Source organism: Corvus hawaiiensis, chromosome 5, assembly GCF_020740725.1.
Source record: "Corvus hawaiiensis isolate bCorHaw1 chromosome 5, bCorHaw1.pri.cur, whole genome shotgun sequence".
Taxonomy (NCBI): Eukaryota; Metazoa; Chordata; class Aves; order Passeriformes; family Corvidae; genus Corvus; species Corvus hawaiiensis.
The window spans coordinates 61,941,418-61,957,694 of record NC_063217.1 but is presented as its reverse complement, the minus strand read 5'-3'; the positions used below and the strand labels follow the sequence as shown (position 1 = coordinate 61,957,694).

The window sequence follows — 16,277 nt, the reverse complement described above, 5'->3', positions numbered from 1 at the left end:
TAATGCTCAACAGATTTCTCAACATTGCCATGTTTGTGCGGTGCTACCAAGCACTGCAGCCAGCACAGATGTGCCCGTGATGTGACCTGGCACTCAGACAAGGCACTTCCCTCTAACTTGCTAAGGGCTGAAGTCCTTGTGCTAGGGATGGCCCTCCTCTCCACTGGAAACAGGAGCAGCAGCAACGGGACTGCTGCTGCTTCTGCACACCTCAGTCTGAGATGTAATTGCTGGTGAGAGGCCTGCTCCATTTCCGGGTGGGGACCTCGTGGGGACTGGATGCATGTAGCTGATCAGCCCCAGGCAAGGAAACTATTTTAGAAACCCGCTGTTAACAGCGAGTCCAAAGTGTATGTGCTGTAGGCCAGGTGTGCAACAGCAGGGACAAGAAACTCTGGTGCTCCATCTCCCTCACTCATCTTTGCCGAAGGGCTGTGAAGGTGTCACTCTTCCAAAGTTACCTTCCTTTTCTCTTCCATTGTGCATTGCTGCACAGAAACTTCCCTCTGTGCAGTGTGTGTGCACATGAGATGTGGATAAAGACGGCAGTTTAGATCCAGCAGAAGTTCACCCATTGTCCCCCAGCCCTGGCTGGCCAGCTGAGCCTCCCAAGCACCTGCAGGGCAGTAAGTGCCCCTCACAACTGCTGGATATGGGTCCAGGCACTGCCCTGGCATCCACGTGGGTGATTTCTTGATGTGGATAACCACGTATCCTCTATGGCTAAACTAATGTCTGGCTTTACTTCTGTTCCACATTAGCAGCAGAATTGTATGGAAATTTAACTGGCAGACCTGGAGCTTTTATACAGTTTCTTTCACTCTGTGACACAAATATATGTACACTAGGCCATCGCTGCTATTGATCTTTAAGCAGCCCCACCACGGAAATCAGCAGTGAGAGCTTTGCTTAGAAATGGTTGGCACAGGGTGGTCCAGTGTCAGGGAACTGATAATCATTAAATTGACGATCTAAATGGGGGAGGGAGGGTGAAAGCAGTGGCGGTGGCTATCATTTGTGCACATTTGTGGCTATCAAATGTGCATAATTTTTAGAAAATCATATTTCAGCGTTGTCCATCCCATCAAAGGCTGACAGCCCTGCATTGATTAGCAGATTCAGCCCAAATGACAGAGAAAACCACTGACAGCGGTATACTTCGTACTACGACTTTGTTTAAGGAGAGATCATGCTTTCTCTGTTTCAGTTTCGGTGTAACCGAAGCAAGCCGAGCGACATCGGCGGGGTCGGGAGGACGGGGAGCTCGGGGAGCAGGGCTGGGGCGCGGCGCGGTTCGGGGAGCGCCCGGCGATCCCGGGGCTGGTTCCTGGCGCTGCCGTGCTCGCTCCGGCAGCTCCACCTAGCGAGGAGCCCTCGCCAGCCGCTGGAAACCACGGGAAGGTACAAACCTGTTTGTACAGTCAGGAAGGACAGGATGCATCTGCCTGTCCCATGCCGGTGGAGGCGGCTGTGCAGTAATGGAGGGGCAAGAGCGTCTCCCTGGATGGGCCAGGGCTGGAGCCTCCACCATTGCTTTTGGTGTGCACAATTCCTGCCTTTGGCACTCCTGGAGCAGAGCAGCCTGGCAGTACGCTGAGCAGCAGCAAAGAGTCACTTCCCTCCCTCCCTCCGAGGTGTGGTGCCATCCAGGCCCGCAAACTCCACCCCTATGGCCCCAACAACAGCATAGGGGTTTGTTAAGGGGAATTGTGAGTGCTGCTCCATAGACTGAGGGGATGTGGTGGCTTCTGCCAGGCTCAACCCCATTCTCCGGAGGAGAGGATGAAGTGCCACGCACAACAGAGGGAGCAGTCTCACAGCTGGGGACGGCCCTGGGCAGGGAAGCACAGGAGGTTGGACCTGCTCTCCAGAGGAGTGAGGGAGCTGCTGAGGAAGCCGGAAGACCATTTGTCAGATTTTTCTGTAAGGCGCTGAATCCCTAGGAGAAGAGAACTGTTCAGTGGTTTGGTTTTTTCCCCCATGCTTTTCCCTCTCTAGTGAAGGATAGGAGATGTAGACCACTAAAATGCCTGCATCCAGAAGGGGCAATTTCCTACTGTGAAAGTCTGAATCCCAGCTCTCACCTCAGTTTGCAGTGGCAATGCCAAGAACTCCTGGGATAAAGCATACTGACTTTTCTCACTCCACAGAGGAAACTGACATTTTTCTACAGGTTTCTCAGTCATCTCTATCAGCTCCTGCTCTGATCACATTCACGCTTTCCTTTTCATCTCTCATAACCTGTGATGTCAAGTCACGTTCTGCAGCTTGCATGAACTTCTAGTGGCACTGGGGACGGGGCAGCAGGGAATTCTTGGCTGTAAGATACCCAGGTAATTTCTTCCAGTACTATCTTTGGTTAGGTGTCAGGAGGGCATGAAGGATGCTGTTCAGAAAGCACTGTGCTGGTACAGCAGCTGGCTGAAAGTGAGTCTTCTTGTGCTGGCAAACAGGGAATTTCTTTAGTTTGCAATTACATGAAAAAAAATATACCTGTATCAAAGAGTGAGTGAGCCTGAAGATACAGTTCTGGACTTCTTTCTCTTGTTTTGGCTTTGCACTGCAGGTTTTAGGTAAGCAGACATTTGTCTGGCACAATAATAGAAGCAGTAGAAAGCCACTTGCTGTGGTTGTTTTCCATTCCCAATTTGAGTCCCGTGCTTCTGGCAGTACCTGACTGAGGACCAGCCAGTTTGGTCAGAGCCCTGAAAAGAGCTAAAAATGCTAAAAAGCAGAATTGGTGCCTCTTTTGGGCAACTAGTACCCATTCCTCCTGGTTTTGCAGACCCCTCCTTCACTGTGATCAAGGCAGGCAGGCAGCAGAGAGGCTTGAGGGACAGGGACTGATGGAGCCCAGATACCTTTGCCCATTTAGCACACAGAGCAAGTCTCTAGAAAAAGCTGTCCAGAATCAAGCACTTTCCCAATAAATCTGACACCTTCACATAAAAAAAAGAGGCATAACAAGAACTTCCTGGGAGCTGCCTCTGCATGTGCTGGTGACTTAGGGAGGAGAAAAGTGAGATCAGGAACAGGAGTGTTGTGGCATATGTCCAAAAGTCACCAGTCAAGATTTACTGAGAGGCTTTCAACTACAAACCTGGAAACACAAAGAAAAAAAGAGAAGAGGCCATGAGTCTCTGTCTTTTGAAGCTCACTTTGTCTTGGCTCTTCAAATAGGGGGGAAGATGCTTCTCTCAACATGTATCAAGGTTTGGAGAAAGATGGAAAAGATGCCAAATGTATAACCAGCTGGTAATTTCTAGTGTATTTTTATGGCTTTACCACTGGAAGACAACTTTCAGAGAATTCACCTAAGTGAATCTGTAGGAACACCTTTGTAAAGTACAAGATGTACTTCGGTCTGAAGACTACCACAACAAAATGGCAGCAAACCAAGACTTTACAGGGCAACCTTTCCAGATTGTGACTGTAATACTTGGCTTAATTGCATCCTGTCGGCTGCTCACCACTTACAAAATATACTCCGAGTGTGCCATAATGCTCCTCCTGTCTCTCGAGATAAGATAGTTAGATGGTATTGCTGGCAAAACAGAGTGATATTTCATAAACTGCTAAAAATCAATGGTGATATGCCTGATCATACCTTAGATGAACTTTTCTCATGAACTGAAATGTAATAGAGTGGGTAATACTAGAGCTCAATTAAATGAAATGATATAAAACTTATTGAAAGTGACATAAAGAGGAGGGGAGCAAATCCAGTGACAGAGAGCAGAGACAAGTGCAGGCTGTGCTCCCTGCACCACAAATCAAGTAAACAGTAAATACTTCTTGTGGAAGCATTACTCTGACCTGAGAGTGGGAGATATTGCTGAAACCATCAAACAGCTTTTGCCTCGGCCTAAGATGGCAAAATTTCCACTGATGGGACCAGGGCTCAGCCTCGTATCTGGCATGTGGGGGAACACACGACTATTTCCAGAGGATAAAATGGGCATTGCTGATAGTGTGGTAGGAAAGCCCATTCCCTGAGAGTCCATCCATCAGAGAGCATTGTGGTCTGCTCAGTTACACAGGAAGAACCAGAACAACCTGGGATTGAAGAGGGCAGTGATGTTTGGGCACAAACGCAGTTCCCTGGACATCATATAGAAGGAATTATCTCTTGCAGCTGGCTGTAAATTGCAGGCAGTTGTGGTGTTAAGGCTGGTGCCAACCAATATATATGTTAACATAGATGGTCTCCACCTCCAGGGAAACCTCTGGCAAGAGGCACCGGGCACAACCAGTTTGCTTGGCCAAGTTTTTCCTGTCAAGGAGGTGTTGCCAGACAGAGTGATGGGAGCTCTGAGGAGGCAATCAGTCTCCTCTTCCTTCCTCCTGCCCTTTCTGCTGCAGGCTGTGGGTTAGGGGGGCCTGACCTTGTCCTGTGAGGGATCAGGTGTCCCAGCACCCCCTGAGTCCCCACCAGGCTGGTACCACTCTGAAGGTGTTGGGAAGCTACCGTGCATGGGGTCGCCTGAAGGAGCTATTGTGTATCTAGTGAGGCCTTTTTAAAAGCCTCATATGAAACTTTATGAAGAATGGTTTGCTCTTCAGTCCTGCCCAAAACACACAGAGGGTAAGCTAGTGTCTCCAAATCCTTTAGACTGAATTTGTTGGGGGACAGCTGATTCTGCCAGTGCTATATTTTGTGGCACTTGTCTAGAATGGAGCCAGCTCTTCTTTTCTCTCTGGCAGCCACTTGTGTTTTGACAGAGTGGTGCCATTTGTCTCTTTAAACAATCCAGTGCTTACCCCTTTAGCCTTTCCCAGTTGGAGCTGTAAATGTACAGTCCTTACCCCTGGCATCAGCAAGTCTGTTTCTTCATCAGGCTTGTCTCCATCTTTTTCTGTGCCCACAGCTCCTTGCAAAAAGAAGAATTGCAAGTTATGGTATTCCAAAGAGAGGCTTGTATGAAAAGAAAGGATCTGCATGGATAATATAACATATAGTGCACATGCAATTGCACAGGAAGGGTGTGTTGCAAATTCATGGCATGTTCAGACAGCCTCAACAAGTTCAAGAATTAATTTCATGTCTAATGTGAAAACAGCAGCCAAGCACCCACCACATAGGAACCCTCTTTTGGTTTTGGATTTTTTTTGGAAAAAGTAAGACCATCCCTGGGATTATGGTAGGAATAAAGGATCAAGAATAACTCAGTAGCTGTGCAATACTCAGTCAGTTGGACCAAACAGAAGGTGACAGCTGCCTAGGGCAAAGGTTTCTGCTGCCAGAGCTTTCACAGCAGTCACTAGACTATGTTCCTCAGACTTCGGTGCATAACTTGGAAATAATGAGGTCAGTTTGTTTTGCTGCTTTGTTTTTTCTGGCATACAAGTGGCCTGTTTTATAAAGTTCAAATGTACAACTAATAAGCAAATAGTCGACCACAAATGCCACAGACTACAATGTTTTTATGCCAGACTAGCAAATGTAAACAGATTACACGACATATTAACTAAACACAAAAGAACAATTCAGTGCTGTCAGTGGATATAAATTACTAAAATATAGATATGTATGCTCTCTTCAGGATGCCTTGGCAAAGTATCACTGGCTTTTGACCCCTGTTAAACCCAGTGAGGCAGTATTAGAGCTCATGCTGTATTCATTTAAAGGGGGGGAAAGCAGCCTCTTTCATACGAGTCCCTACCTCAGTGCAGCTTTCCCTCTCTCCAGCACCTGAGTCTAGCACCTAGAGCTGGAGGAGAATTCATCCCAGAGTGTACAGGTTGTGTAATAACAACCTTCTGACCCGGAATTTCAGCTTTAAGTATATCCTGAACACCTGGGCTCCTGTGCACTGTTTCAAGGCAGCACCAGGCCGTGTTTTGCAGCTCTTGGTTTTGTCAGGGAAACACAGGGTATTAATAGCTAGCCTTGTGCTTTGGAGAACAGTCATACAGCCTGATTGAGGCTGTTGTATCGCTGTTTCCTCTGCTTCTTTCTGACTGGGGGTTATCCTCTTTAATATTATTTAGGGATGCAAAAAGATTATAAATTGATTGAATGCAGCACATTCCAATATTGTTCGTAATTGATATTATTTAAGGGGATACTGAACTGTTGCTGACAAGGCCTGACATTACTACCTGTGCTGACCAGTAGGTATTGACATTTTCCACTTGTCTCACTTCTGTGCATTAGTAGGAATCCATTAAAAAGAAACCCCAAACCCTGCAAACCACTTCTGTTTCTGAGACTGCCGGCAGTAGCGATCCTCAATGTTACAACTGCAGATATGCCATTCTTTCCAACATACATTTTGAGCCAGATACTTTCTGTTCCCCAGGCTCTGAGCGGACAGGGAACCAGTTCCTTCCATTTCCTTCTGCTGCTGCAGCCATGAAGCAGTTTCACTCTGCCTCTCCGCCATGCAAGGGCCTTTCTGCTGCTCAGTGGAGACAGCAGCAGCTCCATGCCGGCTGCCTTTCTGTCAGGAGGCTGGATGCAGCTTGTGTAAGGGCTTATATAACTCTTTTAATGTCAGGGCTCCAGTTTCACGTCTCCCTGCAGAAAACTCCTCCTTTTGTACGTAGGTCGAGACACAGAGCAGAGGCAGCTCCAGGCTCAGCCGGCAGCAGGCGAGGGAGATCTGCCTGCTCTGAGTAACTGGAGTGCAGGGCAGGGGGTAGCACAGCCGGGGCAGGTGATGTGTCCTAACTTTGGGCAGCTGGGGGAAGTGCAGGGTTTTGCTTGCTAGCGGCTTCCCTGTGCTGCAGATAATGTTGGGTAGGTAGATGAGGTTTGGGTTGTTTACTGGCAGCTTTGAGCCACTAAATTCACGTGGGAATAAAAGGCAAGACAGAGCAGCAGAAACCTCTGAGGTCTCCACACATCAAGACACAGAAATCCATCCAGAAGAGGTGATAATATCTGAACATCAGGAGAGTCGTCGGCTGACATGCTAATCCCTCTGTCCCGGGAGCACATAGAAGTTTCTGCCACACATTGTGAAACCATGCACGGTCACAGCATTTGGAGAAGTGATGTTACATTCCAGCCAGTGTAGTTACTTGCCCCACAGGAACCTGAGTAACAGGGTGTTGACTTGGAAAATTCCCATCTGACCAGTCTAACCAGGTACTTGGGCTCCCATGGCTGCAAGGTGCTGCAGCTGAGAAGCAGGACAACCACACTCCCATGATCTGCTTCATCCCTAAGCCCCCTGCTCCACAGCTCTTCTGGGAGCCTCTTGCCTCTTTCCTCTGAGCTGGAGAGGTTTGAAATGCTTTGCTGTGATACATCTGGTTTTGCTGTCCTTCCTCGCATTTCTGAGCACTCCATGGGTGAAAAGGCACGTCACAGGAGCAGGAACACCTGGGTGGGAGAGAGGAGTGAAGCTAGGGCTGGATTCCTGCCTGATCCCGCCGGGGCCTAGTCCTTGTTTTTAATTTTCTCTCTCTCAGTGGCACTGCCCAGAGGGTTGTTCACTCCCTCACCCCACTGTCACCAGTTGTTCATTGCTTGCTGTCTTTATTACTCCCAAAATGCAGTGACTCATCTTGAACGTGCCTTGCTTCTGCTCATTAATATGCATCGAGTACTTCACCTTTTCCTTCTTTGACATTATTGCTACTTTATTCCAACTTGCCATTTGCTAAACAAGTATTTTTTTCCTCTCAACTTTTCTAGATGACTTCTTTTCCCCTTCACTGTTTAGGTTAAGGATGGAGCACAGGTGTAGAAGAAATGGAGGTTCCTACTCTTCTCCTGGATGGGATATAAAAATACGCCTAATGATCTTTATGCAGGTATTGAAGCATGATCTCTGTCTCATCAACCACAGAAGGGTTTTTTTCTGTGGCAAAAGAAATCTAGTCATTCTCAGCCCTATGTTCTTCAGGCCAGGTGCACCAGGAAAGGCTGTAACAAGGCATGTACTTCTTCAGCTAGACCCAGCTGCTCCACGGTGGAAAGTTGGTGTCCACCCCAATCCAGGCTACTGACCCATGTGTGGGACCTGCATGCTGGGGGAAACAGCCTGGATGTCTGCTCCACATGCTGCAGCAACCACGGTTGGCAAAGCTGTGGAGACCAGAAAAACCACTTCTTATTCTCTCTGTACAGAGAAAATAAATGTTTATGCTTTCCCCCAGACAGCTCCTCCCATGTGCAGGGCCAACAGGTTAAATGCACATCCTGCACTTGAAGTAAGGTAAACTGGTTTCTTCTGACAGCTTTGCTGGAGGGACACCCACAAGGGAAAACTCAATAGGAGAAACATACTGAAAGAGGAGAGAGTGAAAAGAGCACCTCATTATTCATTGGGGTTCCCTCTGCTCACCCTGTATGGTTTAGGTTTCCCACCCTCTCTTTTTCTGAGTAGAGATGAATTTTTCCAACTCAATTTACCCCATCATACCTCACTTATGGAGAAATTATACTTAGCAAGAGTGAATTGTTAGAGAGTTCAGGTCATATGGTCAAATCACTGACCTGCAGTGGGCTGCTGCTGTCACCTTTGTCCATAATGTCAAAAACTTCTGTGGCCTGTCTGGCCTGGTGTTGGGTCTCTGCTTTGCCTTGTGCTGCAGCAGCCCTTCTCTTAGCACACCAGGTTTTGCTGGTTTTTTGGGAATGCTGCAGACCTGCTACCTCCTGACACTGCCAGCAGTGCACGGGTGAAATCTTTCACAGAAATGGCTGATCTTCTGTCCACACTTGCTAGCAGCAAGACTGAAGTTGTTTTACTAATGTCATAATCCATGTCCACCCACAGCATCAGTTCTTGAACCATGGCGTTTACATTAAAAACATGCCAAGCATACCTTTGGAGGGACATAATAATAGTCTTGTTTATATAATAAAACTAAAACAAACTAAATAAAACCAATCAAGCTTGGTGAAGCCAGTCACCATATGGATAATGTAAATGACAGCAGGAGTGGCTTGACACTGCCTTGCAAGAGGTGCTGGCACTGTGTTTGCAGGCACAGTAAGCCAGTGTGTGGATGTCGAAGTGACATTTAGACTGAGTGTCTTTATGGGAACGCTCTTGGGCAGCCAGCTGCTGCCATGGCCAGGCTGAGAATAGCCATGTAAATATGGCGGAGTGGCACCATAACAGGGCGCTGCAGAAACTCAGGACATGTGGCTGGCCTTGCAGAGCGTTTTTCTCGACTGCGAGCTCCTAGGCAGGTGTGTTTCGTTTCTGTGCAGGCTGGTGGCACCAAGCTCGGTAGGGAGCATGACATGGTGGGGCAGGGACGAGCCAAGCACCGCACCTGCCTTTATAAATGTGCATAGAGCAAGCGGGCATGAGGATCCCAGAAGGAAACAAAGCACTCAACAGATACCCAGCGATGCCCGCGCGGGCTGCAGCACGGGCGCCCGCGGGCGCTGACACGGACCTGACACTGGGGCTGCCCGGAGATGCCTGTCCCAGTCTCCCTGGGGATTCCACCAGCGGGCTGCAGGCACGCAGCGTGCCGCGGCTATTCCGGGCACCCAGGAGAGAACAACCTGGAGCTCCACGCCTCGGACTGACGGGGTACAGCGGGCCGGGAGCCCCGCGGGCCCGGCCGGTCACTGCCCGCCCCCCGGGGGCGGTGCCGGCGGCGGGGGCGGAGCGCCGGCTGCACCTGGGCGACACCGCCCGTCCGCTCCGCCCCAGCCACGGCCGCGGGGACGCGGGCGCTTCTCCGCTCCCGGGGCGCTGGGTCCGGCCGCGCCCCCGAGCTGCGGCGGCGTCCGCAGCCGGAGCGCCGCCTCCCCGGTGGTGGGGACAGCACCGGGCTCCGAGGGGAGGAGGAGGAAGGAGAGGCGGTGGGCGGGCTCCGCGGCGCGGCCTCCGCGCCCTCCCCGTCCCGATCGCGGCCCCGCTTGCGCCCGCTCCCCGCCGGGTGGGCGCTGCGCTCCCGCAGCGCGATGTCGGCGCGGCGGCGGCGGAGGGCGGCTGCCGAGCAGGAGGAAGAGGAGGAGGAGGAGGAGAAGGCGGCGGAGGCGGGTAGCGACAAGGTGAGGACGCGCGGGGGCGGCGGCGGCTTTTGGGGCAGGGGAGCAGCGCTGCCTCCCCCCTCGGGCCCGGAGCGCGCCGCGCGTGGGGCTCCGCACTGTGCCCCCGGCCCCGGCATCAGCGACCCTCCCGGGCTGCAACGCGGCCGCTCTCTCGGGTGGCGGGAGTGGGGAGAAGGCCAGGTGCCAAGTTAGGGGTTTCACGCGTGTGGGCCCACGCGTGCTTTACCCCACTGCCATTCCCCCGTGGCGAGACCGAAATGGGAGCGGCCGGGCTCTCTCCGGGCCGGCAGCGAAAGCTCAGCGCCGTAGCTGTGTGTCGTAGCTCACCTCTTGACGAGGGAGCTGATGGCGTGCTGTAACCCCAGCCGGCTGCTGAGCACCACCCTGCCACTCCCTCACACCCCTCACTCTCCCCCGCCCGGTGGGGTGGGGAGGAGAGTCAGAAAAAAAAGTAAAACCCGTTGGTTAAGAACAGCTTAATAATTGAAATAAAATAGTAATATTAATAAAAAGGGAGATGACAAAAAGGCGTATAAAACCCAAGGAAGTTCAAGTGGTGCAAAATACAATTGCTTCACCACCACCACCTGCCCAACAACGAGCAGCAGTCAGGCTTTGTCAGCCAATACCCCCCCAGCAGAGCCTTTGGCCAGTTCAGATCAGCTGCTCTGGCCACGCTCCTTCCTGGCTTCTTGTGTACCTCCTCGCTGGGCAGAGCACGGGAAGCAGAAAAGTCCTTGACTTGGGCTAAGCGCTGCTCAGCAAAGCCAACACATCGGTGTGTTATCAACATTATCCCCCTGCTAAATCCAAAACACAGCACTGTAGCAGCTACTAGGAAGAAAATTAACTCTGTCCCAGACGAAACTGGGAGACCGGACCAGGCAAAGAGCATGCTTCAGTGTGGTTGGGCCAGTCCAGTAGCACGAAAACTAACTCGGAACAGTGATCTGCTCCATTTAAAGGCTGTGTCAGCATTTCCGCAGCAACTCTTTCTGCTTTATGGCCTGTTAAGTGATAGGCATTCACCTCTGGCCTGGAAAGGACTTACAGTATGACATTTCTGCAAAGGCAAGAGGTTTTCAACATACTAAGTCTATGCATCAAGTTCATTACAGTGGCAAAACAGCCACAGTGCTGTTCTTTTGTTTGCTGTGGCGTTAAGGCTTATCTCTACAAAAGCTAAGCACATCACCACATCACAGTTGCTAATTGTCTGAATAAAATGAAAGAGAATGTCCCATTTGGGTAACTGGAATTAAAGTTTTTTAAAAAAGCTTTCTGATTGCTAAATTGAGGTAGCAATACGTGTGTGTTTACTTGAATCAGTAACTGCTTAAACTTGCATGGATGTCGATGTTGCAGAGTGTGTAGTCTGCCTTAGGCATTGTGGCAAGTAACTGGAAAGTGAAACTCAATACATTTTGTTCTATGCTTTGGTTGCTTTAACTCAAAGCCAATGAACTTGCAAATTTGTAGTGCTGTACTGCATTGAGGGCTGTGATCACATAAGGTAGTGTTTAGACTATAGCTGTGCAGAGTATTTCTCTGTAGATGAGAATTAACTTTTAAACATAATTTCTTGTTACCGTGTGGTCCAAAAGCTGTTTTTCTGTGGAGATACTCTGGTTTGCTTTATTTTGCAGGGGAAGTTTATTTCTGAGGTGTGCAGTGAGCTGCCTTCAAAGAATTGTCACCCTTCAAAGCCTGTGCTTCCCAGACCTCCAAAGGGTGCCCCTAAAACTTGCTAATGTTACTCTTGGTTTACCTGTGTGATTTTTCGGAGAGGAAAATGCTGTTCTTACCTATAGGCCTCCTGTGGTTTTACTCTAGCTGCTCCACAGCCTAGTGTTTGATCCCGTTTTGGATGGTGTTGAGCAGACAGGAGGCTGGTGCTGTGTATGCAGCCAGGATGCTGGTTACAGGAGATGGATTTCAGTGCGCATACATTTGTGTTCACTTGAACAACAGATAAGGAAAGCCTCTTCCACTGCACCAGATACTTTCTCACAGGTTATTTGTGGGATCCTCTGTGTTCCCACTTGAGTTGTTCAACCTATCTGCAGTGTGCCCAGCACCGTTGACCCTGTCACTGGTGGCTCGCAAGTGACAGTAATGATAATTTTACATATTAAACTGCCTTTAGTGCCATTGGTAACTGTAGAGGTAGACCGGTATTTTGTACTGAGGTTTCAATCAGTAGGTCACAGTTTGGGACTCTGTTTTGAATATGAGCACACAGGTAATGTCTGCTGTAGGTGATTTGATGAGCAGCATCTGCTCATCAAGATTCACAGGTGTCACATTATACAGCTTCCTAGATGGTTATCACTCTGCTCTATCTCTTGCCTGGCCTTTACAACAAGTGGATACTTGTATTGTCCTCTGGCTATTTAGAAATGACCTATTTCGTGTGGTAATCCTGTATTTGGACTCAAAACTGGTTCTTTGGTTGATAACTACTCAGGATAGCCATGATTAAGTGGGTTTGCACTGCTTTCTACTATGCAGCTCAGAAACATCACCCTCTTCCTCACTTGTAATGAAGGAGAAATCTTGTTTCTTTGGATGCTATGTGCTTCTGCTCTTGTTCGCCCAAACCAAGCCTTCCAGATATACAAAGGCAATATGAACCTTTTTTTTTCCCAAGAATCCCTCTCTGTTTGTTGAAGAACTCCAGAAACACTAAATATGTCTGAAGGTTTTTCTGTATTCTACTTCGAGCCCTGTTTTCAGTGTGCTATCTGGTACTTTTCATGTTACACTTACTGTGTCCATAGATGCTCATTTCCTACTGAATTTAAGTGAAGCTGTTGGGTTTTTTTTCCTCGTTTGCGTGCCTTTTTATCACTAATTGGAAACAACTGGTAGCTGTTTCTACACTGATATAATTTCAAAGGAAAGTAAAATTCCTTGGTTTTGTATGAAGGAATATGATATACCTTTTGTGAAGCTTCTTGAAGTTCCTACGCTCTGCAAGTCTTTGTGTTTCCAATTGTTCACTTGCTTGTTGAGCTGGTGACATTTTGCAAAATTGCTGTGAATATACCTTTGCCCTACAGGGCCCTGCAATTTCACAAGTTTGTTTTTTCTTTGTGTCGTCCTGTAGCATCCAGGAGTGATTTTTTGGTTGTCACTTTCTTTCTTCCTGCTGCTTGCCCTGGGTGCTCTTTTCCTAAGAATTTCTGGTCAGAGTGCCATCATAAATACTCTGTGAGCATTGGGAGAAAGAGGAATGACTTGGCATTCAGATACTTAATATGTATAAATCAATTAAAGATTTACAGGCTGATCTGCATGTGTTCATGCTCCTTTTAAATTTTCAATTGTTTCCATTCTTTACTAAAAAGCAAGAGACAGTGCTTTCAAATGTTTCCAAAAAATTAGTGTATTCTGGAACTAATCACAGAGTTATTCCTCTTCGTACTGTACAGAGTTGCCAGAGTAGGACAGGGGGGAGTAAGTGTGATCATACTGCATTTCTGGCTGTTAATTATTTGTAACTACAACAGGCTTGGAATCACTGAATGCTGTTTCTCTTGCTGTATTGAAAAAGCTGTTTCTGTTCCATGGGACAGCCCTTCCAGGGAATCAATTGACAGATAAGTTGCTCAGACCTGTGAAGCTCAGTTTGGCACTTGGATCTTTGATGTCCAAAACCTCACAAACCTGCTGGGAGACAAATGAAATTCCAAATTGCGGTATAGCCTATGGTGGATCTGTCTGTCTGTCATGGATCACTTAGTTACTTCACTGGGCTTACTTCTCCTGGAGTACCCTGAAAAGGGATCAGTTTAATTTTCACAGAGAAGTCTGACCTCTATCCTTTCTGTTACAAGCAGGGTAATAATAATAAGGGAAGACTGTCTCCAAACCCCATTTTCTTGGAAATGGTGGTGAATTAGTACTAATGCAGAGAGCAAAGGGTCTGTAGGTTCCAGTTTTTGATTCTGTATGTACAGGTCTCTTGCCTGTGTTTCTACATGTGTCAGGCTTTAATAGTTTGGAAAAAAAAGGTTTCATTATTCAGGATCTTTTGATACTTTGATATCTTGGCTTCAGAGGAAGGTATCAAGGTACACCTAATTAAATGCTCTACAGTGTGTTCTAACTGAACTGTTGACTTCACTATGGAACTTGTGAGAGAGACTGCAGAAAGATCAAAGATAGAGGAGAAAACTTACTTTGAGTATCACTTAGACTTATAAAATGACAACAACGAAATTCTTTTGCTTGTTAACTTTTTCACATAAATTGTTGGACAGTGTCTTCATTTTCTCAGTTGCTCTTCATGGAGATACTACATTCTCAAAGAAGAACATATTTGCTGTCCACTCAGGAGTTCCTTATGGTGTCCTGGAAAAATGCCGTACAAGAGGAACATTGCAAGTGGCTTTGTAACCAGAATAATTCTGGTGCGTGGTTCACTTGGCACATATTAATTGTAGTGGAGGGTGTGTGGTACAAAACAGCAATTCAGAAGTGTGTGGCCTTTTAGATGATGAAAGATGGAGATGTCTATTTTTTCCTCCATGACATATGGCTGTATTCTGTGAGCTGTTGCAAAATAGCCAGCGAGCAGTAATCCACATGGAAGCTTAATTTATGGCAAGATGTCATATGTTCTGAATTCTTGGTATGGAGGCTCAGGCTCTTGAGTTTCCCCTTTTGTATGGCCAAGTATTTGTGGTCTCGTACAGAAGATTTAGCATAGGGGTGAAAGTCTTGTCTTTTGAGAATACCAAACTTAAACTGTCTACCTGTTACAGACACTTTGGGTGTGAATCAAGCAGGCAGGAGTGGCACACTTTGTGTATAAAAGATTCCGTCACCTGCAGTTTGAAAACTCTAGGAAAAAAGTCCAAACACCTTGGATAAAACACTTCTTTTGAAGTTGGATTTGAAAGGTTCCCTAGGCACTTAGTACAACCTGTGCTGGTTTCAATTAACCTTTGAAAACCTGGTAAATACCTGCTCACATTATGAAACCCATGGCATTTCCCATGGACCTTCACAGGTCCTTGATGTTACTGTGTACTAAGCTTGGCCATATCTCAAATCTGAAGAGCAGGAGAAGGAAGGACTGCTTGGGTTTGTGCTGAACTCCAAAACTGCTTCTACAAGGTCAAGCTGCAGTAGCAAGGCTCTTAAAATTTTTTTTTTTTTTTAGTGCTTTTATAGTGATTAACTTAGTGTTTCCTTCCGTAATGATTATTGTTATTTGTGGCTATAAACTGGAATGTTTGTAATCAATCACGTAAAATAATTTAGAAAATGATTAGCAAGAAAGTCTTGTCCCCCAGTGATGGGGTTCTAAGCACTTAATGATGCAGAAGACAATTAACTAGCTTTTAGTGAGCAATGTCCTCTTTCACTCCTGACTTTACAAATTAAATGCCTTATTCAGGAAATTGTTGTGGCTGTGATAGCGGTTAACTGGAAAATAAAGTATTCATGGTAATTTTTGAGGTATGTTACACAGGGAAGTTGAAGATAGTTGAGGTGTTGATTCCCACTGTTTATTGTGGCAATGTAAGGTGAAAAAAATGCACCAGGTTCTATGCAACTTGCAGGTTGCACCAGCCAAACTTCCATGAGCTACTGAAAATCACATCAGATAAACACAGATGCCTTCTTCTGAAAAAAGATGTGCTCTTGTGAATTCAGATGTTAGAAGTAGCAAATTTAAAATACTGCTTATAATGAGGTACTTATAAGCGATAGTGTTGTGTTAAAGATCAGAAGGACAAAACTAAGTATGATTTTTTTTTTTAATTGTTTAAACACATTTGTTTTCTGCAATATCAAAATGGAATTTAAAAGTTTGGGGATATTCTTAGTTCTGTGTGCTCAAAAGAGAGAACATCGCCGCCGTTTGCAAGCAGGGATTAATATTAAAGGCGCTAAGTCATGGTCTTAGGGCCAGGATTACTGCCCGTCATCTGCACAGTGAGTAGTGTCTCCTAGGGCTGTACAGACAGCTTGGTGCACTCCAGAGCAGGTCACAGGAGTTGGAATATAGCTTTGAGAGAGAGCTGTGATCCCCCCAATTGCAACTATAGTTAATTTCCTAGGCTATGGTACAACACTGTGAGAAACACCTCTGAATAGCAGGGTTGCGAGCGTGGTAATTTTCTATTTTGTTTATGTGCTTTTTCAGGCATTCTACAGATTTTCTGAAGTCTGGACCATAGCTTATTTGCTCTTTTTACTTGTATTAATTATAGGCAAAGTCTGCCTCATAATTATTCAGTTGTGGGGTTTCAAGGACTGGGGAAGCATTGATAACCTTTTTGAACGAAGTAAA

The 16,277-nt window shown here is 47.1% G+C and overlaps 1 protein-coding gene across 1 annotated transcript in view; it reads left to right on the top strand.

Annotated features, from left to right (window-relative positions):
• The first annotated feature begins 9,638 nt into the window (after positions 1-9,638).
• Positions 9,639-16,277, top strand: part of CDS1 (CDP-diacylglycerol synthase 1) — a 29,645-nt gene continuing 23,006 nt past the window's right edge. The window contains exon 1 of the mRNA XM_048304685.1: positions 9,639-9,970. Within this exon, the coding sequence (XP_048160642.1) occupies positions 9,881-9,970 (90 nt within the window). The 5' untranslated portion in view covers positions 9,639-9,880. The remainder of the gene's footprint in view (positions 9,971-16,277) is intronic.